The 22,602-nt window shown below is 39.6% G+C and overlaps 2 protein-coding genes across 6 annotated transcripts; one reads left to right on the top strand and one right to left on the bottom strand.

The window, feature by feature from the left end:
* Nucleotides 1-1,525: 1,525 nt before the first annotated feature.
* On the bottom strand, nucleotides 1,526-8,541 carry nudt16.L (nudix hydrolase 16 L homeolog). 2 transcript variants are annotated; one of them, NM_001091244.1, is given in 3 exon segments: nucleotides 1,526-2,138; nucleotides 4,210-4,482; nucleotides 8,339-8,541. In NM_001091244.1, coding segments are annotated over 3 exon segments (639 nt in total). In that variant the 5' UTR covers nucleotides 8,516-8,541; the 3' UTR covers nucleotides 1,526-1,949.
* A 26-nt stretch (nucleotides 8,542-8,567) lies between these two features.
* naa10.L (N(alpha)-acetyltransferase 10, NatA catalytic subunit L homeolog) lies at nucleotides 8,568-16,974 on the top strand. Of its 4 annotated transcripts, none has more exons than XM_018229675.2 (8): nucleotides 8,568-8,708; nucleotides 10,559-10,657; nucleotides 12,759-12,817; nucleotides 13,886-13,931; nucleotides 14,051-14,166; nucleotides 14,289-14,333; nucleotides 15,002-15,086; nucleotides 16,442-16,914. In XM_018229675.2, exons 1-8 carry the CDS (start codon nucleotides 8,688-8,690, stop codon nucleotides 16,679-16,681), a joined length of 711 nt encoding a protein of 236 aa, XP_018085164.1. In that variant the 5' UTR covers nucleotides 8,568-8,687; the 3' UTR covers nucleotides 16,682-16,914. The 4 variants fall into 4 exon arrangements, with proteins under 4 accessions (XP_018085164.1, XP_018085163.1, XP_018085162.1 ...); XM_018229674.2 differs by having other exon boundaries at nucleotides 16,439-16,914; XM_018229673.2 differs by lacking the exon at nucleotides 8,568-8,708 and adding an exon at nucleotides 8,739-8,897 and having other exon boundaries at nucleotides 16,442-16,974.
* Nucleotides 16,975-22,602: the final 5,628 nt, after the last annotated feature.

Here is a 22,602-nt window from a genome sequence, read left to right as displayed (position 1 = left end):
ATTTGTGGTTTTTGTGTTTAGTTTGTTAGTGAGCAGCTTTTGCGTTTAGCAATCTGTTTGCTAGGGTCCAAATTGCCCTAGCAACCGTTCATTGATTTGAATATGAAAAGGAGAGGAACTGAACAGAGAGACAAGTAATAAAAAGTAGCAACAACAATAAATGTGTGTCCTTACAAGCATTCGTTTTTTAACCAATTGCAAAGTTGCTGAGAATAGTACATTATATAGCATACTAACTGTTAACATCCAACCAACCAGTTAACATCAAATTTTTTTTAAAAAAATAGTATACATCGAAAAATAAACACCAAAACAAATTAACTTTAAAATCACAAAGCCCATATTAAGAAATAACTTACTAAAACTCCAATTCCGCTCCTCTGCAGAAAAGGCGACGATCCATCCTGCGGCGCTCTATTTCTCCTCCCTGGCTATCGCCCATATTCTACTGACAGCATGTGAGTTGCAGATCAGGGAGCTCCGGCAGATGCTCCTCTTGAAGAAACTTTTGCAGCCCTCGTAGGTGAACTGACCGTAATGTTTCCTGCTGGACTTATCTCCGCACACCACGCACTCGATGTGCTGCTGCTGACTCTGCACCAAGTCCTGCTAACCCTCATCTCCGGCCGAGCCTGGGGTGGATGGAGGGCCCGGCTGACTGGAGGTCTGCGGCGTGTGGGGCGGCAGAGATCGCTTGTTGTTGCTCCCTGACCCCCGTGTTGGGGCCTCCCGGATTTCGCCCGGCCACGTCCTCCTGTGGATCTCTCCAGCTGCTAACTGCCATTGCCGTATCTCGGGCCCAGAAAGTGCTGGAGAGCAAGCTTATGGCCACGGTCTGGGGGGATTTTATCCTGGAGAAGAAGAAGCTGGCTGTCTCTGCCGTGGTGCTGGCTGCTGCTGGGAGCCGTTTCCAGGAGGCCCCATCCCAGGGGCCAGGGAGCAACAACAAGCGTTCTCCGCCGGCGTCCCCCACACGCCACAGACCCCCAGTCAGCCTGGAGCCCCATACACCCCGGTTGCGGCTGGAGACAAGGGGCAGCAGGGCTCGGGGCAGATTCAGCAGCAGTACATCGAGTGTGTGGTGTGCGGGGACAAGTCCAGGGGCAAACACTACGGTCAGTTGACCTGCTAGGGCTGCAAAATTTGCTTTAAGAGGAGCGTCCGCCGGAGCTCCCTGATCAGCAGCTTCACATGCTGTCAGCAGAATATGGGAGATAGCCAGGGAGGAAAAATAGAGCGCCGCAGGATGGATCGTCGCCCTGTCGTCTTTTCTGAAGACGACTGGAAGTGGAGTAAGTTATTTCTTAATAAAGGCTTTGTGATTTTAAAGTTTAACTTGTCTTTGTGTTTATTTCTCTATGTATACTAACGAATTTTTTAAAACATTTTTTTGATGTTACTGGTCCTTTAAAGGTGAACCACCCCTTTAATTAGTGTGTGTTACAGTTGCACTCAACAAAATTTTCACATATAGACTTCTTGCTTACACACATAACCAAAAAAATTCAAATATACCGAGCCTTGCTTTCAGTTCTCTGTAGCTCTGTACTACAGTATTTTATTCGTTTTAGAAACAAAAATTGGTTTTATTTCAAAAGAGAAAATAATATTCTTGTAATTCTTTTACATATTCCCACAGATACAAAAGAATGTTGCTCACAGTAGGTAGTTATACAGTATAAACGTTTAAGCAGAGAAACTTGAGAAAATGAGAATATAAAAAAAAATAACCTGTTTGACAAGTTTTGCCCTATTATCTAATCATCTGGGCTTATGTGGAGTTTTTAAAAGGCCATCCTACTGAATTGCAGTTGGACTGTCCAAATTAAATTCACAATTGCGTGACATTACTGAATTTATCTATATACAATAATATATACACACCAGCATGTACATGTGTCTGTACTTGAGCCATGCACTTCAACAGCTGGAAGACATCATACTGGTTATCAGTACTGAAGTCTATGGCTTGCCTTCAGGACCTCCTGAATCTGGTCCTCCCGTAGCAGTTTCAAAGAGCGTAGTGCATACAGAAGTTGACTTTTAGAGTTCCCAATAAAGTTGTTGCACAGGAATGCAGGAAGACCTCCCACTCGATCCCGTAGGGTATACAGGGGCACACGGATCAGGCCCATCACCTAAAGCACATAAAAAACAACAAGTTCATTAGTTTTTCTGAACACTGGCGGTTGTGGGGGCGGGGGGAGGTAGGAAACACCACAAATACTTCTGTATTTATCTATAGCTGTACATAATGAACACAAAATCAAAGCTGCACTGATCTAGTATAATTTAGTTTTTTGCACCCAAATGAAATGTAATTCTAAGCAATTTTCAAGTATACATTCATTACAAAATGTCAATGGCGTTAAAGTTGTTTATAAATTAAAACTGAAGACTGTCAGTCTTTCCCAGTCTATTAGTGTAGCATGGGCTGGCTCAGTCCTTTAGCAGGAACTTGTTGGTTGTTGATCCTAAATCTGAAATAAAGGATAACAATATATGCACACAGATAGTGACATGTGAAATTAAAATCAGACAACGAAAAGCTGAATAAGACTGAGCTATTGATCTATTGGCGACCATAATCCCAGTACAGGTATGGGATCCGTTATCCGGAAACCCATTATCCAGAAAGCTCCGAATTACAGAAATGCTGCCTCCCATTGACTCCATTTTATCCAAATAATTAAATTTTTTCTGTAATAATAATAATACAGTAGCTTGTACTTGATCCAAACTAAAGTATAATTAATCCGTATTGGAAGCAAAACCAGCCTGTTGGGTTTATTTAATGTTTACATGATTTTCTTGTAAAGTTAAGGTATGAAGATCCAAATTACAGAAAGATCCATTATCCGAAAAACCCCAGGTCCCGAACATTCTGTATAGTAGGTCCCATACCTGTCTCTGGTGTAATCAGTCTGACAGCTCAGTAATCCAGGTGAAGATTCTGACCAGTTACAATTTGCTACATTAGTTGATACATTTCTCAGTAGCAACTGTGGAATATTAGCAACTATTGTATCAATTATAATAGCTGCATTTAATGGGCATTCTTAGGATTCTGCTCAGCAGAGCCAAAGATAACAAATACAATATATCAAATAACATATCAATTTAGAACAGTTACAGAGTTGGTGACCCCCCCCCCCTTCAAGAGCTGATCCAGAAAGTCATAAGTAGGTGAAAAATTCTGAAAACAACGGAACCAAAAAAGTATTGGAACGTAAAGAACCCCTTTTAGTAAATATTTCAGTGAATTCCCAACATTTTTCTGTCTCTCTCTAATTTAAAGTTCTGCATTGGTAAAGTGAGCCAAAGAACATTAATATGGTATTATATGTGCCTCTCAGTCTGACCTGTTTTGCCCACCTTAAAGGGATACTGTCAAAATTAATCAGTTAATAGTGCTGCTCCAGCAGAATTCTGCACTGGAATCCATTTCTCAAAAGAGCAAACAGATTTTTTTATATTCAATTTTGAAACCTGACATGGGGCTAGACATATTGTCAATTTCCCAGCTGCCCTAAGTCATGTGTCTTGTGCTCTGATAAACTTCAATCACTCTTTACTGCTGTACTGCAAGTTAGAGTGATATCACCCCTCCCCTTTTCCCCCCAGCAGCCAAACAAAAGAACAATGGGAAGGTAACCAGATAGCAGCTCCCTAACACAAGATAACAGCTGCTTGGTAGATCTAAGAACAGCACTTAATAGTAAAAACCCATGTCCCACTGAGACACATTCAGTTACCTTGAGAAGGAAAAACAGCAGCCTGCCAGAAAGCATTTCTCTCCTAAAGTGCAGGCACAAGTCACATGACTGGGGGCAGCTGGGAAATTGACAAAATGTCTAGCCCCATGTCAGATTTCAAAACTGAATATAAAAAAATCTGTTTGCTCTTTTGAGAAATGGATTTCAGTGCAGAATTCTGCTGGAGTAGCACTATTAGCTGATGTGTTTTGAAAAACCCATGTTTTCCGATGACAGGATCCCTTTAAATCCTGTAGTGGAATATGTTAGACACAAAAAGATAATGTACCTTGTAATCTGTATTCTGTTTGGGACCATGTGTGGTTTATGTAACTGTTGGTTATTATAAGTACACAAAGCAAGAAAATAAAGGACATTATCATATGTGAGGCAGTGTAAAACATAATTTGCCTGTGATTCGGTATAATCTGTGTTGGTTCTTTCAGTCACACACCTCTAATCCATGGTCTTTCGCATTCACGGCCTCAGCTTCAATCCTCTCTATTTCCTCAAGTTTCAGTTCCTTAATGTAGAAGTGAGTAACACACTTTTGAGGGTGTTCCCTGACTTGGGAACTTCTATAATCGTCCTCTGTCACCTCCACCGTTGCGAGAGCAGGACCCAGTTCCTCTTCCAATTCCCGTTTCAGACCTTCTTCCAGAGATATGTCTCGAGTGTCTACAAAACCACCTGGGAATCCCAAGCGTCCATCGAAGCGCATCATCATCTGTGAAAAGAAGTAGAAGGCAGAATTAAATAAAACAATAATGAAAGCAAAGATCTGTTTGATTGTTGAGGTTTAGTAGAGTGGGCAAATGTATATGGTTTGTGACACAATTTAAACAGATAACCAAAACCTGTGGCATGCTCCTACTAAATTAGAACATCATTAGACATATCTTCTAACAACAGAGCAAGTGCTGAATTAAGGTTGGCTTTTCTGTAGAAGACACTGAACCTTGTGTATTATTCAAAGATCATGCTTTCTGCATATTGACCAGGTGGTTTGCCTTATGAAAAAGAACAAAAACAAAAGGCATTTGGTTTAGGGAGTCCTAAGGCCTGATTAAAGAGACATGTTAAACACAATTACTTTTTTGATCCTCGGCTACTGAAAACTATCATCTGATAGTACTGATACATCTGATACTACCCATGGCAACCAATCAGATGATAGTTTTCAGTGTTCAACCTGCAGCTAACTAATAAAAGCAAATGACTGACTGGTTGCTATGGGTTACTGCCCATGTGCAAATTTGCCCAATGTTTATAAATGACCCCCATTGACATTCGTCCTGTGTTCCAAACAGGCATGGATACCACCTTTCAGCTCTCACATAGGGCAGATTTTAGCCCAAAAAACCCCCACAAAACTGTGAAATTAGCTAAAAGAGGTTTCAGCTAGGCCTTTGGGTAGCGTAGCAGTCTAAGTTACTGACTAACTTTCACTGAGTTCACTGGATTATTCAGTACACAGGTAGAAAATATAAAGTCTCATTCTATCATGCTATATATCATTTAATAGATTAAAACATAACCTTAAATGTGTTTCAATAAAAAGAGAATAATCATATTCCATATGAATCATACAAATTTCAGACAGAAATTAGGTATATTGGATTATTTTCTATATAAAATATGGCTTTGAATACTCTAATTTATAAATAATGCAAGTCACAGAAAATACAAAAGCTATTTGTGAACAGTATGGGATGACACGAGTTAGTCCTTTGCTAGCCAGTGTTGTTACTTCAAATCCATCATGCGGCGCGCAATTTCTCCTCCCTGCTTTCCTTACAGGAAATAGCCAGGGAGGAGAAAACGAGTGCCGCATGATGGATTGTCACGTGTCGCCTTTTCTGAAGAGGAGCGCAAGTAGAGTCTCTGTAAGTTATTTCTCAATAAAGACTTAGGGGCCGATTCACTAAGGGTCGAATATCGAGGGTTAATTAACCCTCGATATTCGATTAGGAATTAAAATCCTTCGACTTCGAAGTCAAAGGATTTAGCGCAGATAGTTCGATCGAAGGATAATTCCTTCGAATCAAACGATTAAATCCTTCGAATCGAACGATTCAAAGGATTTAAATCCAACGATCGAAGGAATATCCTTCGATCAAAAAAAGTTAGCCAAGCCTATGGGGACCTTCCCCATAGGCTAACATTGACTTCGGTAGCTTTTAGATGGCGAACTAGGGGGTCGAAGTTTTTTTAAAGAGACAATACTTCGACTATCGAATGGTCGAATAGTCGTACGATATTTACTTCGAATCCTTCGATTCGAAGTCGTAGTCGAAGGTCAAAGTAGCCCATTCGATGGTCGAAGTAGCCCAAAAAAACTTCGAAATTCAAAGTTTTTTAACTTCGAATCCTTCACTCGAAGTTAGTAAATCGGCCCCTAAGTGATTTAAAAGTTTTTTTTTTGTTCTATACTAACAATTTTTTTTTTTTTTAAATATGTTACTGATCCTTTAAAGGAGAATTCAACCCATAGTTTAAAAGGGATGTAGTCATAGGAAAAAAATTTTTTTCAAAATGAATCAGTTAATTCATTTTGTTAAGTCCCAGCTGCCCCAAGTCATGTGACTTGTGCTCTGATAGACTTCAATCACTCTTTACTGCTGTACTGAAAGTTGGAGTGATATCACCCCCTCCCTTTTTCCCCCCAGCAGCCAAACAAAAACACAATGGGAAGGTAACCAGATAGCAGCTCCCTATCACAAGATAACAGCTGCCTGGTAGATCTAAAAACAGCATTCAATAGTAAAAACCCATGTCCCACTGAGACACCTTCAGTTACACTGAGAAGGAAAAACAGCAGCCTGCCAGAAAGCATTTCTCTCCTATAGTGCAGGCACAAGTCACATGACTGGGGGCAGCTGGGAAATTGACAAAATGTCTAGTCCCATGTCAGATTTCAAAATTTAATATAAAAAATCTGTTTGCTCTTTTGAGAAATGGATTTCAGTGCAGAATTCTACTGGAGCAGCACTATTAACTGATTAATTTTGAAAAAAACATTTTTTCCCATGACAGTATCCCTTTAAGAAACCCCTCCCCCATACCCTGGGTAGACCCCCCCAGCCTACCTGCCCCCCCCCCGGGGCAAATGCCCCTAATTTTTTACTCACCCCTCACGTCAGATTCAGGCCTCGGAGTTCACGGCAGTCATCTTCTTCTTCTCCGGTAATCTTCATGTATTGACGGCATTTTCGGCGCATGCGCAGTTGGAGTAAATTTCCGTTCCCAACAACTGCGCATGACTTTCAGCGCCTGCGCAGTGGTTCGAGACCGGAAATTAACTCCAACTGCGCATGCACCAAAAGTTCCGTAAAAGACCGAAGAAAGAAGATGGCGCCCATGAACTCCCGTGGCCAGAACCTGCACGGAGGGGTGAGTAAAAATTAGGGGCATTTGCCCAGGGGGGCAGGTAGGCTGGGGGGAGGAGGGTCTACCCAGGGTAGGGGGGGGTTATTACGGGTTGAATTCTCCTTCAACTGTTGTGTTAGCACACGTTTGAATCCCAACAAAGTAAGTGTGGGTTGCACCCCAGAATATGTTGATGTACAGGTGGTCACAATAAGTGGGCACATAAAAAGCATATCCAAAATACGATCATTTATCACCCAAGACGCTGCCAAAATTCTTATTCACTCTCTCATCATATCACGTCTAGACTACTGTAACTCTCTTTTAATTGGCCTCCCCCTCCAGAGACTGTCACCTCTCCAGTCCATAATGAACACTGCTGCGAGGCTCATACACCTCAGCAACCGCTCCTCCTCTGCCTCGCCATTCTGTCAATCCCTGCACTGGCTTCCGTTAGCTTTCAGAATCAAATTCAAATTAATGACACTGACTTTCAAAGCACTTCATAACTCTGCCCCACCCTACATCTCTGAACTCACCTCTATATACTCACCCACTCGCTTACTACGCTCCTCTACCGACCTACTACTCAACTCTTCTCTCATTACCTCCTCACATGCTCGCATTCAAGACTTTGCAAGGGCTGCACCACTCCTCTGAACGCTCTCCCACGGTCTGTCCGACTTTCTCCCAACCTTTCTACTTTCAAGAAATCTCTGAAAACGCACTTCTTTCGAGAAGCCTACCCTCACTCTGCTTAACTACCAAACGCAATACCACATTTCTCACCCACTTAATTCGATCTTGCCCACTCCCACACCTTGTGTATTGCTCCCTTCCCTTTAGACTGTATGCTTATGCATAGGGCCTTCCTCACCTTTTTGTACCTGTATTGATTGTGATGTTTGTTACTCCATATATTCTATGTATGTAATTTATGTGATGTAGTTGTATAATCACATTTACTTTACAGTGCTACGCAATATGTTGGCGCTATATAAATACATGTTAATAATAATAATATGATATATACCAATATAAAAAAACAAGCTGCAATATGGAAGTCATTGGGGCAACTCAGTCTCATGCATATTTGAACAACTTATGCCTAGGCATTGGCTGCAAAAGAACCACTTCACACTTGGGCTCATGGCACAACAGGTGGGTCAGCCATCAATCACCACCAGCTCCAAATGATGTACTCGCGTCCTCACCAGCAATACACGCCTAATAGGGACACGGTCGAAAAGCTTGGCTTGACTAGGTGCATGCAGCAGCGCATGACAGGCGTGCTTATAGCCTTCCAACTGCAGAGACTCTTCTCTGGATATGTTTCGGGGCCGCGGCTTATCCTCCTTTGCCCCCCTGTCTGGGCTCCTACTTTCCGCCATGTCACAGGCCTACCACACGCGCATGCGCATTCACTGAGGCTAAACAGGTAGCATGTGGGAGTCTGGCAGGGAGGGTGAACCAATAGGAGGGAGCAGGCGTGCAGTCAGGTGATTGTCTGACCCGAGGATTGCGACTGCGCAGTAGACGTACAGTGACAGAGAAGCCGGCGCCATGAATATCAGGAACGCACGGGTAACGATCCATAACTGTGACAGTAACTGGTTTGGGAGGGCACGCAGAGAATTGCAGGGCGCCCTTGCTGGTAGAACACTCACGTTAGTTTTGGCTTCTGTCGGTAGGGCTATTATATGGCACAAATCTCTTCTCTAGCTTGTAGTAACAAGAAGCATGGCGGAACGTCCCACAATGCACTGCTGTAAGGTACAAAAAAAATAGAATAAAGTAGCAGCATGAAGTATAATACAGGGAGGTGTTCTGGACAAATGGTGTACTTCAACACTCTTCTCTTATGTGCCTGCTCTAAAACCCTTGCTCTCAAACGCTAGGGTAGAGGCAATGCAGAGAGCATGTAAACACCAGGTCACTGCTTTGACTCCAGGCAGGATGTTAAAGACACACTTCCATCACCCTTTCTATCAATTTACACCCTTCTCGCTCCCAAACACTTCTGTATTCCTTTTCACTTCTTTTATCCTCCTCCCCAGTTACTTACATCTGCTGTTTTTTTGCCTATGTGCATCTGACAAAATAAAATTGAAGCGTCCCCCAATAATTTAAAGGATGTGGGCATGAATTATTGCACAGATTGTATCTTTTGTTGTGTGGGATCCATAGTAACGGTTATTGCAGTAAATAGAACACGTTTCCCTCGAGCAAGCAGTATGTTAGTTCCCAAATCTATGTATAATTGTAAAAAATAAAATATGAAGTAATGCTCCGAACAAGGGCACTGAACAGAAAATTTCCACAGAACCCACGTATATCTTTCTGAAATTGTGTTATTGTGACCTTAAATATATTGAGTAGAAATATATCTGGTCAATTGCATTTTAACCTCTGCTGATCTAATTTAGTTGGTCCAAATCCATCAATATGTATTAAGTTAAAGCTGCAAATTTCTAAAGGGAAGCAATTGCCATAATAAAATGAAAATTAAAATGCATTCAAAGTAAAATGCATCCTGTTATTTTTATGGAAGTTGTTATGTGCAACTATGTAGAGATCAGTAGGGGTGCAACAGGAATGGTGAAACTCCTTTCAACACACAATCAGGTTAGATATGATTGTATAATCCGATCAGATTATTTGATCCCTGCTGTTTAATGTTTGTGAATGTGATCCAGTTAGTAGTAACATTTGACTCTTAAATTAAGTGAGTTAACAAAGTTGGTATTACGAGGGAGGCCCAAATTTACCATTTAGTCGATTTTGACCACACTGTGTTATCTGGGAATGTTTGGCACCAGGTCTGATCTGGGAGTCAAAATAGAACCTGGCATTCCAAGTAAATAGAGGCCCAAACAGCCCGCCACCAGCCCACTAAATAGTGATTGTCTATGGCATCTTACAGCAGCCCCTCTAGCATTTGCTAAAATCTAAAGACCAGGCCAGTCTGAGGCTGTTTGGCATCTCAAGTGGGGACGGGCACATTATTTACAGACCCTCTAACTATCCTAACAGATTGCTCTAGTCTGCCTAGTCTGAAATTGCCCCTTCTAGTGAAGTCCCCTTCAGCAAATTCAGAAGTTAAAGAAGCAGCGTCTATAACAGAACAATTCTGTTTGACCAAACCACAGAAAATCTGGAAGTCTAAGGTTAGTCACTATAGTAATAATTGAGGACATTTTAATATTATTTTACTGCTTTCATGGTAGGGAGCTTTTTTGTGCTGAAGATGTTAAAGCCATTTCTTCTAATCCATACCGGGTGCATTATTTCTTGCCATAACTGAGCTGTCAGATTTATTCTAGAATATTTACCTACCGTTGTTATAATCAGAACGTACATACACTTCTATTTCATGTCAGTACAATACACTGGCATTATTCTCCTGATATGTCCTGCTCTTCCTCTTTTGGCAGCCAGAAGATCTCATGAATATGCAGCACTGTAACTTGCTGTGTCTGCCTGAGAATTACCAGATGAAGTATTACTTTTATCATGGCCTTTCTTGGCCACAGGTGTGTATGTGTTGTAAACTTTTTTGATATTTTATCTGCTTCTTAGAAATTAAATGAACCAATAATTCATGCAGAAACTAATTTAGGGTTCATTTACACGGGCTTTCTGATACAAGTGCAGTAGCTTTCAATGTTTTTTTGCTACATGGGATTGTATGCATTAACAAAGCCCATTGTTTTTTATTGTGCCTGTACCCATGACACCATACTGAACTGTCAAATGCAAAATAGTCACCGCATGTTGTGTCAAACCTGCATTTGCAGGTTCAGCATGTGAATACAGAGACAATAGAAATGAATGGGGTTTATTTAAGGCACAGTTCACTTTTAAATTAACTTTAAGTATGATGTAGACATTGATATTCCGAGACAATTTGCAACTGGTCTTCATTTCTTATTTTTTATGTTTTCTTTTAAGTTATTTAGCTTTTTGTTCAGTAGCTAACTGGTTGCTGCAGTCTTATTTACTCTAGCAACCAGACAGTGGTTTGAACGAGACATGGGGATGTGAATAGGAGAGGGCCTGCATAGATAATAAAAAGTAACAATAAATTAAAATTGTAGCCTCACAGAGCACATTTTGTTCATGTGTGGTGAAATGAATACAGGGTTATGGAATATAGCGCATCGTACAAGTTGATCCAGGGACTGGTCCTATTGGGCCATCTTGGAGTCAGGAAGGGCTTTTTCCCCCTCTGATGCAAATTGAAGAGGCTTCAAATGGGGTTTTTTGCCTTCCTCTGGATCGGTCACATAAAGACATAAGGTTCTACTTGATGGGCTTGTCTTTTTTTTTTCAACCTAACTTAATATTTTATTAAATGTATAAAATATGCCACCTTATGGAATTGCATGAATAAATGCCCTAGTGTAAAAGACACAAGGATAAGACATATGCGATTAGGCACATATAATGACATTACTGAACACAGCAGTGTTTTAGGGGGTTATTTATTAAAGGAACAGTAGCATGAAAAAATGAAATTGTTTTAAAGTAATAAAAATATAATGCAGTGTTACCCTGCACTCGTAAAACTGCTGTGTTTGCTTCAAAATCACTACTATTGTTTATATAAATATGCTGCTGTGTAGCTTTTGGCCTTGTGTTTTTATATGGTCATGGAACTCCGAGGTAACTTCTAATATCCTCATATTTTGCAACAGGGGGTACTTTATTATTATACACAAGTTTCAGTGAGTCATGTGACAAAACGACATCACTAAGTTCCTATTATAACCGATTACATCACTAAGCACCGTTTAGAAAGATGTAATTTACAGGGTTTTTAAAGGAGAAACAAACCATTAATAAAAAAAAAAACCCTACCCTACATAGACCCCCCTCCCTCCCAGCCTAGCTGCCCCCCCCCCCCCCCCCGTGCAGATTCTGTCCAGTGGAGTTCCCGGGCGCTTCTGCAATTTTCGTGAGTTTTGCATGTGCAGTTGTCGCGAAACAGAAAATTGCTCCAACTGCGCATGCGCCACTTCATTCTGAAGGCTACCAAAGAGAAGAAGATGGCACCTGTGAACTCCGCTGGACAGAATCTGCACAGAGGCGTAAATAAAGAGTTATGGGCATTTGCCGGTGGGGCAGCTAGGCGGGGGGAGCTTAGACAAAGTTGTTCATGACCTTAGGAAATCCTTTTCTCTTATGATTTGGCAGATATATATATATATATATATATATAACTGCAGGTTTTTTTTGTGGGGGAGGTGGGTCAAGGGGCTTCTAAAGTTGTGGAAAATAAACAAGACTTGGAGTCCATCTTACCATTCATGAATGGCAGAAAATTATACTCTTTTCTTTTTTTTTTTTTTTAGGCAACTCCTAAATAGATATTGGTAGATTAGGACCATACCTAAGACCTACCTGGGAGGGGCCCCACCTTGTAATATCCATGTTGGATTGTGTAACCTTACATTCTTTATGTTTAATAGTACCATTTCTTTCACAAACCAGTTTGTATGCAACATTAGTTCTAGGCATTTAAATTCTGATGTAACTATGCACTTAAATTCCATCCAGCTACAGAAATAGATTACTTACAGCCTTTGTGAAGTGCCAGTACAAACTTGATTTTGATGTTTTCCTGTGTCACAGTTGTCCTACATTGCAGAAGATGAAAATGGGAAAATTGTTGGCTACGTCCTGGCAAAAATGTAAGTTGAACTAAAGAATATTGTGCATAGGAGGAGATTATATTTGTAGGTGTTCATTTAGGTCGCTTGGTATAGGCAATTCTATAAGAAAATACTATTTTTGTTTTTGTTATAATAGTGAAAACTTATTGAACATCTACAGACGAGAACTTTGAGGCACCAATGCTAAGACTGTGATCAAGCTGTAACTTTCCAACAGACATTAGAATGCTTCCCGTTATATGATTTATTTTTAAAATGTTATAGGTTTATGTATACATAGATGTAAACTTTGTTACAGATCTGGTCACTTATAGCAACCAATTATCAAGAAGCATTTACTGGTCACCTGCTTAGAAGCAAATGTCCTTGCTTTGGGATACTGCACCTGGGTAACCTTTGTGCCTTTTATTATATGGGTTTATGCTAAATTTGTCCCTTTGAGGGTGATGTCAGATTTGCACTTTTCCCAATTCAATAAAATGCAGCCAAATCCCTGGCACAAACCGATTTTGTCTTGAGAATCTGCCTTTTAATCTGGGAAATTGTTTCATGGATGGAACATACAGATTTAAAATATGCCAAACAGATACAATTTTTTGAGGACAGATTAAAGAGGAGCAAGAAGATGAGTAGAATTCTTCCAAAACAGATTATTAAGTGCGATGAATGGCATAGGTGTGGGACTTGGCTTTGTTGTACAGGTAAGGGACCTGTTATCCAGAATGCTTGGGACTTGGGGTTTTCCAGATAAGGAGTCTAATTTGGATCCCCTTCCTTAAGTCTACTAAAAATGGTTTAAATATTGAACTCAATAAGATTGTTTTGCCTACAATGAGGATTAATAAAACCTTAGTTAGGATCAAGTACAAGGTACTGTTTTATTATTACAGAGAACAAGGTAATCATTTTAAAATTGTTTTAATTATTTGATTAAAATGGAGACTATAGGAGATGGCCTTCCTGTAATTCGGAGCTTTCTGGATAACGGATCCCATACCTGTACACAGCTTTATGGTAATATGAAAGCTCATAATAAGGAACATTTTGGGAAATGGAAATTACTATTATTTTTGCTTCTGTTTGCAGGGAAGAAGATCCAGATGATGTTCCACACGGGCACATTACTTCTCTGGTAGAAAAGCACACAATGGCTACTTTAATTGATATATATTAACAAAAATGGGTTTTTGTGTTACTGGTGCATGGTAATGGTTACATATTTTTGTGAAAAGGATGTCTTCATTTGTACAGGCTGTGAAACGCTCTCACAGAAGGCTTGGCCTTGCACAGAAGCTAATGGACCAGGCCTCACGTGCGATGATTGAAAACTTTAATGCCAAATATGTATCTTTGCATGTTAGAAAAAGGTTTGTGTCATTTTGTATTTTTTTTCTTCTTTTTTATTTTTGTAGTTGTTAATTATGTGGAGATAAAGTTCTGTTTAAAGAAAAAAATTCTTATATGTATATTTTTAATGTTTTAATTAAAGCAACCGAGCGGCACTGCATCTTTATTCGAACACTCTAAATTTCCAGTAAGTATTCTTCCATTTTTCTTGTATGTTAGTGAATTGTATAAGATTTTTTTTGCAGTGGTGTGTTATAAGTTATTAATGTTATAGCCTCCTCTGTATTTTGGATATTTGTGAAAACAATATACTGGTGGCAGTTAAAACACCAAATACGTTTTTGCTCTTAACTAGTCTGTATTGACACTTGGATTTTCAAAATATTGAAATCGACATATTGGTCAAAAATCATTTGACAGGGTGTTATCTAAACTTATTTGGAGTGACAACAAAACAAATTCAAGTCCACAGCTTTCATGTGCACTTGTGTGACTCAATTCAGTGGCATAACTTGGGACACATGGGCCTACCCTGCCACCCACACCATGGGTCCTGCACCAAACCTCCCCTCCCGCATTTTGAAAGGCTGGAGGGGGGGTTGTTGCAGGGGGTCTCACAAGTATGGGCCTTCCCACAGTCGCAGTTACTCCACTGACAGTTCACTGGAAGCAGCTTATCTCACAGTGGACAATGAAATTTAAATAAAATTAAAAGGTAACATAAGCTTTATTAATATTGGCAACAGATATGAACAACATACTAAAAAGTACAACCCCAAACATGTGCCTATGTTATTATTTCACACTCTGTACTAGAATTATTTTGTTTTGTTTTCTGATTTTTCCCCCACTCAGAATCAGTGAGGTTGAGCCTAAATATTATGCTGATGGGGAGGATGCGTATGCTATGAAACGAGACCTTGCTCAAATGGCTGATGTGGTATCTATACTTATCTCTTCTACTAAACTGAACTATTATAGATTATATATATATGTAGATCATTACCCCTTTCAGTGATTAAAAGGATAGTCATACTGTTCAATTTCAACCTGGATTGTGTCACAAACCCTTTAATGGGAAAGTTACATGTTTGAATATTTTTAATGCCTTACGATATGAGAACTAATTAGCTTTGTATCCTGCAAAATCAGTGGAGTTCGATTGCAGCCTGTTCATACAGAAAACCTGGTCTTCCAATTCTACAGACATCAGCAGACACAAAAGCGTCTTAATATACCTATTTGGGTCATCCGCAAATGGGCTATCCATGTTCATGGCCAAACTGGATAATATCTAACATTTATGTCCCTTGCCCAAAATTTCAGAAAGAATTGCAATTGACTGCAGAATAAAATAGTGTTAGATACAGTCTATTATTTTATTTCCTGAAATTTATATAGCATCAAAACATTTCTGCAGTGCTTTACAGAGAATATAAATCATTACAATCTAACATCTCTATCACATTCACATACAGAAGGACTAATTTTAGCACGTGCCAGTGAACTTACCTGTGTGTTTTTGGAGTGAGAGAAAACACACGCAAACACAGAGAGAACATAAAAACACCTTGCAGATTGTTCACTGGCTGGAATCGAACTCAAGGTACACAGTGAAGGAAGTTGAATGCCAGCAGTAAACTACAACTATACAAAAGTCTTAAAAACTTCAAAGTCTATATCTGAGAAGTGGATTACACATACTTGACTAGGCCCTTTATCACACTTGACAAAGGGCATAGTCAATTATTTCATTTGTCTGCCCATGTGTGCTGTGTTATAAATGAAATCACTGTAATAGTCAGGAAACACAATAAGGCTGGAACACATGAAAAAGTTTAATATGCACCTGACCCATATTGGAATTTTTTTTAAATAATACCATGTTTAAAAGAGACAAAACCTGTAAAAATCCAGAGAGGATAGGATCCCAGTCTCTGGTTGGAAGGGGAGGAGAGTGTAAGGAGTTAATAGTGTTAAAGCACATATTGCATTCACAAATTGTTAATAAAGGACAGGCATGATGTCGGACATCAAACTGCTATGGATATTGCAACTCCAAGCTGCTTTATCTACCATGTCTATAGACTGTTGTGTGGCTAAAATAAAGCTGGATAGAGAGCCACTTGGAAACTTTTCTCCTTTCTAAAACTGAACATTTTTATACATTCATAGCCCTAAAAATGTTTACGCTAAAGATTCCTTAGGTTTACTTTTCTGTTATTCATAGACATATGCAGATGTATTTAATGTATTATTCTTAAATACTTTTTTTGTTTTCTATACTTCAAGCAGTTGAGAAAGCAGCTTGAAATAAAAGAGAAGAGCCGCCCACTGAGCGCCATAGAAAATAAATCTGATAACCGATCTGGACATGTAGGAGACTGCTGTCGGGATGAGAAATGCATGGGGAATTCCGGCAAAAGGGACCTCACAGAAGACAGTGGAGATAGTAAGGATGTAAGTGAAGTCAGTGAGGCAACCGAGAGCACTGATGTTAAGGACAGTTCAGAGGCTTCAGACTCTGCCTCATAAATGAGGCTTCAACAGAACCGACACAAACCCTTTCCTGTCATCGGTCTACCCTGGCAAGTGGTGCCTGCCTGTCCCTGAAAGTGTCTGTTTTCTGAATTACCTTGCTGAAGCTTAAAGGGATACTGTCATGGGAAAATTTTTTTTTTAAAAACACATCCATTAATAGTGCTGCTCCAGCAGAATTCTGCACTGAAATCCGTTTCTCAAAAGAGCAAACAGATTTTTTTATATTTAATGTTGAAATCTGACATGGGGCTAGACAGTCAGGTCAGTTTCCCAGCTGCTTCCAGTCATGTGACTTGTGCTGTGATAAACTTCAGTCAATCTTTACTGCTGTACTGCAAGTTGGACTGATATCACCCCCCCCTTGCCCCCCAGCAGTCCCTCACACAAGATAACAGCTACCTGGTAGATCTAAGAACAGCACTCAATAGCAAAATCCATGTCCTACTGTGACTTCTTCAGTTACATCGAGTAGGAGAAACAACAGCCTACCAGAAATCAGTTCCATCCTAAAGTGCTGGCTCTTTCTGAAAGCACATGACCAGGCAAAATGACCTAAGATAGCTGCCTACACACCAATATTACTACTAAAAAAAATACACTTGCTGGTTCAGGAATTAATTTTTATATTGTAGAGTGAATTATTTGCAGTGTAAGTAGTGTAATTTAGAAATGAATACAATAAATCATGACAGAATCCCTTTAATGTAGGGCTGGCCATCCTGTGGCACTCCAGTAGAACTCCAATAGCCCCCTTCTGTTTAAAGGGCATGTAAAGGCAAAAAAATAAAATCCCATTTTTACTTTCTTTAATGAAAAAGAAACCTATCTCCAATATACTTTAATTAAAAAATGTGTACTGTTTTTATAAGAAACCTGACTGTATGCAGTGAAATTCTCACTTCATTTAATGCTATGGATAGGAATTGTCAGATGGTCCCTAACTGCTGAGCAGGGAAACAATCATACTTATGAACAGCTGGGGGAGCCCCCGCCTTCATGGCTTCTCATGACTTCTCAGCCATGCAGAACTCAGCAGCTTTGTTTATGACGATCCCTAAGCAGCCCAGACCACACTGAGCATGTGCACAGTCTTAGTCTTAGTCTTGCAAAGATGTTTAACAAAGTTACAAGATGGTGACCCCCTGTAGCCAACTTTGAAAGCATAAATTATTTGTTTGATTAGGCTTGTGGTTCATGTTTATATTTAGTATACAAAATACAGCATTTCTAGCCTTATTCTGTGTTAGACTTTACATGCCCTTTAAGGATGGTGGGACTTGCAGTTTTACTTGAGATGCAGTGCCAGGTTGAATATCGTTCTTAGGACAACAGTGCACCAAAGTTATTTTATAATGAACAGTTCCTTATTGGTGAAGGTTTTTTTTTTTTTTCATGTGTTTCCATTGAACACCATTTTATTAACATTACGTTAACAACATTAATGACCACAACTTGTATTTGACTGCATTTTTTATGGTTCCTATACTCTTTTTTTTTTTTTTTAAGGAGACTAAAATGAGATTTCCACTGTTTTCCATCTATTGATATGTTTTTCAATATTTCATGCTGGCAAACCTGTACTTTTGCAGTTGTTTAGCAGATTTGCTTACCAGTGACGGTATATAACACTTGTGGCAGACATGTGTTGGTCTGAACTGCCAAGCAAACAACAGGATAGCATTCCCTATATTCCAGAATTAGTAATACACTCTTATATGAAATAGCTGTAATGTACAGATCAGGCAAAGCAGTTAAGCAGTGGTGTTGGCCTTTCTGTTTGGAAGATTCTATTCTGATGCGGACTACTGGAAACCTTAATGATGATCACTACTTGCTGCAAAATAATAAAAAAACTGCTTACTTCAATACTCTCTTACCTTACCGTGTCGATTTCTGGGGAACAGTATGTGTGCAATAAACTCTGATTTGTGTTGGGTGCGCGTGTCTGATTTATGGTGGGTTTGTTATTGTTCATTTAATAGTTTATAATATTTAATTGTTGAGTTTAAAAAAAAACATCCCTTCAGGTTTTTTTTACAAAGTGAATCTTACATAATTTGTAGCTGGTACGGATACTTCTTTTTCTGCATTGTCAGGCTTTCTTCAAACCTGAGGTTTCCATATACTGTATCAGCGTATATACCTTTCGAATCACTAATAGGTTCAAATGGACCGAGTTAGGAACCCTACAGAACAAGATAGCTCATAGTACAAGTTGATCCAGGGACTAGTCCGATTGCCATCTTGGAGTCAGGAAGAGGCTTCAAATGTTTTTTTTTTTGCCTTCCTCTGAATCAACTAGCGGCTAGGCATGTTATATACAAACTTAAGGTTGTACTTGATGGGCATGTGTCTGTCAACCTAACTTACTATGTTAGTCTGTTTAGAGAATGTACCAGCTACTGTGTGAACGCAATGCATCATGTTACTTTTTTTTAATTTAAAAAACAAAAAAAAAAAAAAATTCTTGGAACCCTAAATGAACTATGGGAGGAAACTGATCATAATGGTAATTACCATGTGACTCAGGCCAGACACTGAAAATTATGCTCAGTGACAGTATGGGCTGTGTACAATAATGGTTTCTAAAAACTGGTTTGGTTTATATATGTGCAGGTTGAAAAATACACTAATACCTTTGAATGCTGCAACAGGGGTGATCCCAAATGTATTCCATAGTGCTATCAGACACTGCAACCACGATTAAAAGTTTCGGGACCACATGTCCCTTCCTCAGCCCTTGTTTGGCACCCCAGCGACTTATTGTGCTTTTGTTGCTCCACAGCTCTTTTTGAATGTGGCTTACAGGTTAAAAAAGGTTGGGGACCCCTGCTCTAGTGGGTAGACAAGGGAAATAGGACAGTGTTAAGGTGCCACAGCCAAGTTAATTATACCAGTTAAATGAAACGGGTAGATGAACTAGAACTTTTAACCTGTTGATAGATATTTTTTAAAAAACCTTCAGATAAATAATGTTAATTATTATACTGAATAACATCTTGGTAAGCATATGCAGTGTAAAGTACTAGACAAGATAGCATTGTGTAAAAATGCCTATAGAAGACCAGCTAATCTAACATGATAGCATAAAATGATGAAACTATATACAATATATCGGGGCAGATTTATCAAGTACAAAAAGCTTCGAAATTCGACCATCGAATTGGAATACTTTGACTTTGAATATCGAAGTCAATTTTTTTTACATCGAATTTGGCCATTTGCAGTCGAAGTAAAATAGTTTGATCGAACGATGAAATCCTTCTAATCCAGGGCTGTCCAACCCCCTTATATGGCCCTCCTAATCAAAATCTGCCTGCTGTGTCTGTTTAACATATGTGAACTTTAAAAGGTATCACTACAGAGAATGACTGCCCCCTGCATTGTTTAAACCTCAAATTCAGACTAATCCCCTGCATTGTTCACACCTATGATCCCCATGTATTGTTCACACTTGTGACACCTCTATTGTTCACATCCTAAAGTCCTGTACTGTTCACACCTGAGACTCGGACTGAAACTACCCACATTGTTCATCTGTTCACACCTTATTCAAAATGCTAATGGGCACCAGCACTGTGTCACTGTATGTAGTACATATTAGACTGGTCCTGATTCCTGTCTCCTGCTCTGTTCTGCCTTCCATATGCTCCCTGTGTGAGTCATACTTTGGTATTTGTTCTGGGGGTCTGTTAGCAATTGAAAATTATTGTTAGGGGCCCCTTAGGTGTTTAATTATATGCTGGGGTACTGTATTATACACAGGGGAGGAAGAGGCGTATGGATTTATGGGTATGTCTTAATATGACTTAACTTTTTACACATATGAGTGACAGCCTTGCCAGGGCAGGCACAAGGTAGTTTGGAACCCTAGGCAAGAGCTTCAATCAGTGCCCCCTGTCCTGCATTACAATTTCCCTCCTTACCATGATAGTTTTTAAATAAAGAGAGCAAGAAAATGTACAACATTTTCTCATTTATATTACTGCTCCCTATACCTGTACCAGTAAGCCCAGCAGCCATCCATAATACATCCCACACATACCTGTACCAGCAAGCTCAACAGCCATCCATCATACAGCCCTCCAGCAGCCATCATATTGCCCCCAATCTCTACCTGTGTCAGCAGCAGGCAAAAATAAATCTGATCACATCATATTGCCCCCAAGTATTTATGTACCCGTGACAGCGCCCAGCAGCAACAGCAAACATATGGGCCCCAAATCTGTACCTGGCTGTGCCAGCAGGATACTTCACACTTTACAGTAATAGAAAAAATGTCTTCAGTTCTGTGCAACTGTGCAAGGCTGAGAGCAGCGAGAGTGAGCCAGACCAAGCAGGCCGCCAGCTCTCTGCCTCTCTCTGTCACCCAACACATCAGTGACGTCATTGACGCGTGTATGCATGTCGCGGTGCACTGCACAGAAGAAGCTATTACTTGCCGGCAAGAGGGAGAAGGAGATGGATTCCACCCAACTGGGTGACCATGATTACTGAAACAAATTATTAAATAAACGCTTGAAAAAAACAAAAAAGTTAAAAAACTAAAAAAAATCCACTTAAAAGTGAGCCCCTCAATAATGGCGCCCTAGACAGCCACCTACTCTGTCTACCCCTAGTTCAGGCCCTGAGCCCTGCAGTGAGCACCAACTATTTGGTTTTTTGGTGTGCTATTAATGTGAACATGGGTGTGGTTTAATGTGGGTGTGTTCTAAAATCAGGGAGTGGCTAACACTGGTTTCCATTATCGGCTCTCCACCATATAGATTAGAAAAATTCCGGCCCTCGGTACCATAGAAATTGGACAGCACTGTTCTAATCGAACGATTTGAAGTATTTCATCCATCAATCGATTTTTCTTCTTAGAAAAATGCTCTAGAAGGTCCCCATAGGCTAACATAGCACTTTGGCAGGTTTAATTTGAAGTCGAAGTTTTTTTAAAGAGATTAGTAGTAACATATAGTAAATATGGATAGCAAAATGCATGTCTTAAATTAGTGAATAGTTACATCTGCCATGATAACTGCAGAATGTCCAGTAATATGCTTATAGATTGTACTTTATATATATATTGAACCATTGCATCATGATAAAAGGATGAACTGCCAATGTACAGTATTAATATTTAATTAACTGTGTGGTTGACGTATACTTATTCTAAACTATAGAATACACAGTACATACAGAGACTTGTCATTAATTGACCCGTTAACTGCAGAACGTATGTTGCACTAAGTAGTTGCAATCAAGTATAAAAATTACTTCATGTGCACCTTTATCATTAATTGTGGCACCCAGAATAATGATGGACTGCAAAATGCACATTATTTAAAATTAAGTAGTTTCACCCAGTAAAAATGAGCTGGTGAATCCGCACCTACGTATGTACAGTGTTTGCACTAATTATTAGCCTTAGAAAATGTTGTAGAACTTCATATGCATAATTTTTATACTTCATGATTTGCCTCATGCAGTACATATACTGTTATACACACTGAGTCATTTCCACATGGTAAAATGATGACTGCATATGCACAGTGCATATGTATATAAATATCTATACACATATACCTACACACAGAGTGATTGCATCTGGTAGTAATGATGAACTGCAGAACACCATATTTAAATGGGGAATAGATTTAACATCTTATGCTTGGGGGGCAGATTTACATAGGGTCGAATATCGACGGTTAATAAACCCTCGATATTCGACTGCCGAATGTAAATCTTTCGACTTCGAATATCAAAGTCGAAGGATTTACTGCAAATAGTTCGATCGAACGAAAAATCGTTCAGTCGAACGATAAAATCCTTCGGAACGTTCGATTCAAAGGATTTTAATCCATCGATCGAATGAATTATCTTCGACCAAAAAATTGCCAGGAAGCCTATGAGGACCTTCCCCATAGGCT

This window comes from Xenopus laevis, chromosome 8L, assembly GCF_017654675.1.
Source record: "Xenopus laevis strain J_2021 chromosome 8L, Xenopus_laevis_v10.1, whole genome shotgun sequence".
Taxonomy (NCBI): domain Eukaryota; kingdom Metazoa; phylum Chordata; class Amphibia; order Anura; family Pipidae; genus Xenopus; species Xenopus laevis.
The sequence above is the reverse complement of the archived record's forward strand: the minus strand, read 5'-3'. Positions and strand labels throughout refer to the sequence as shown.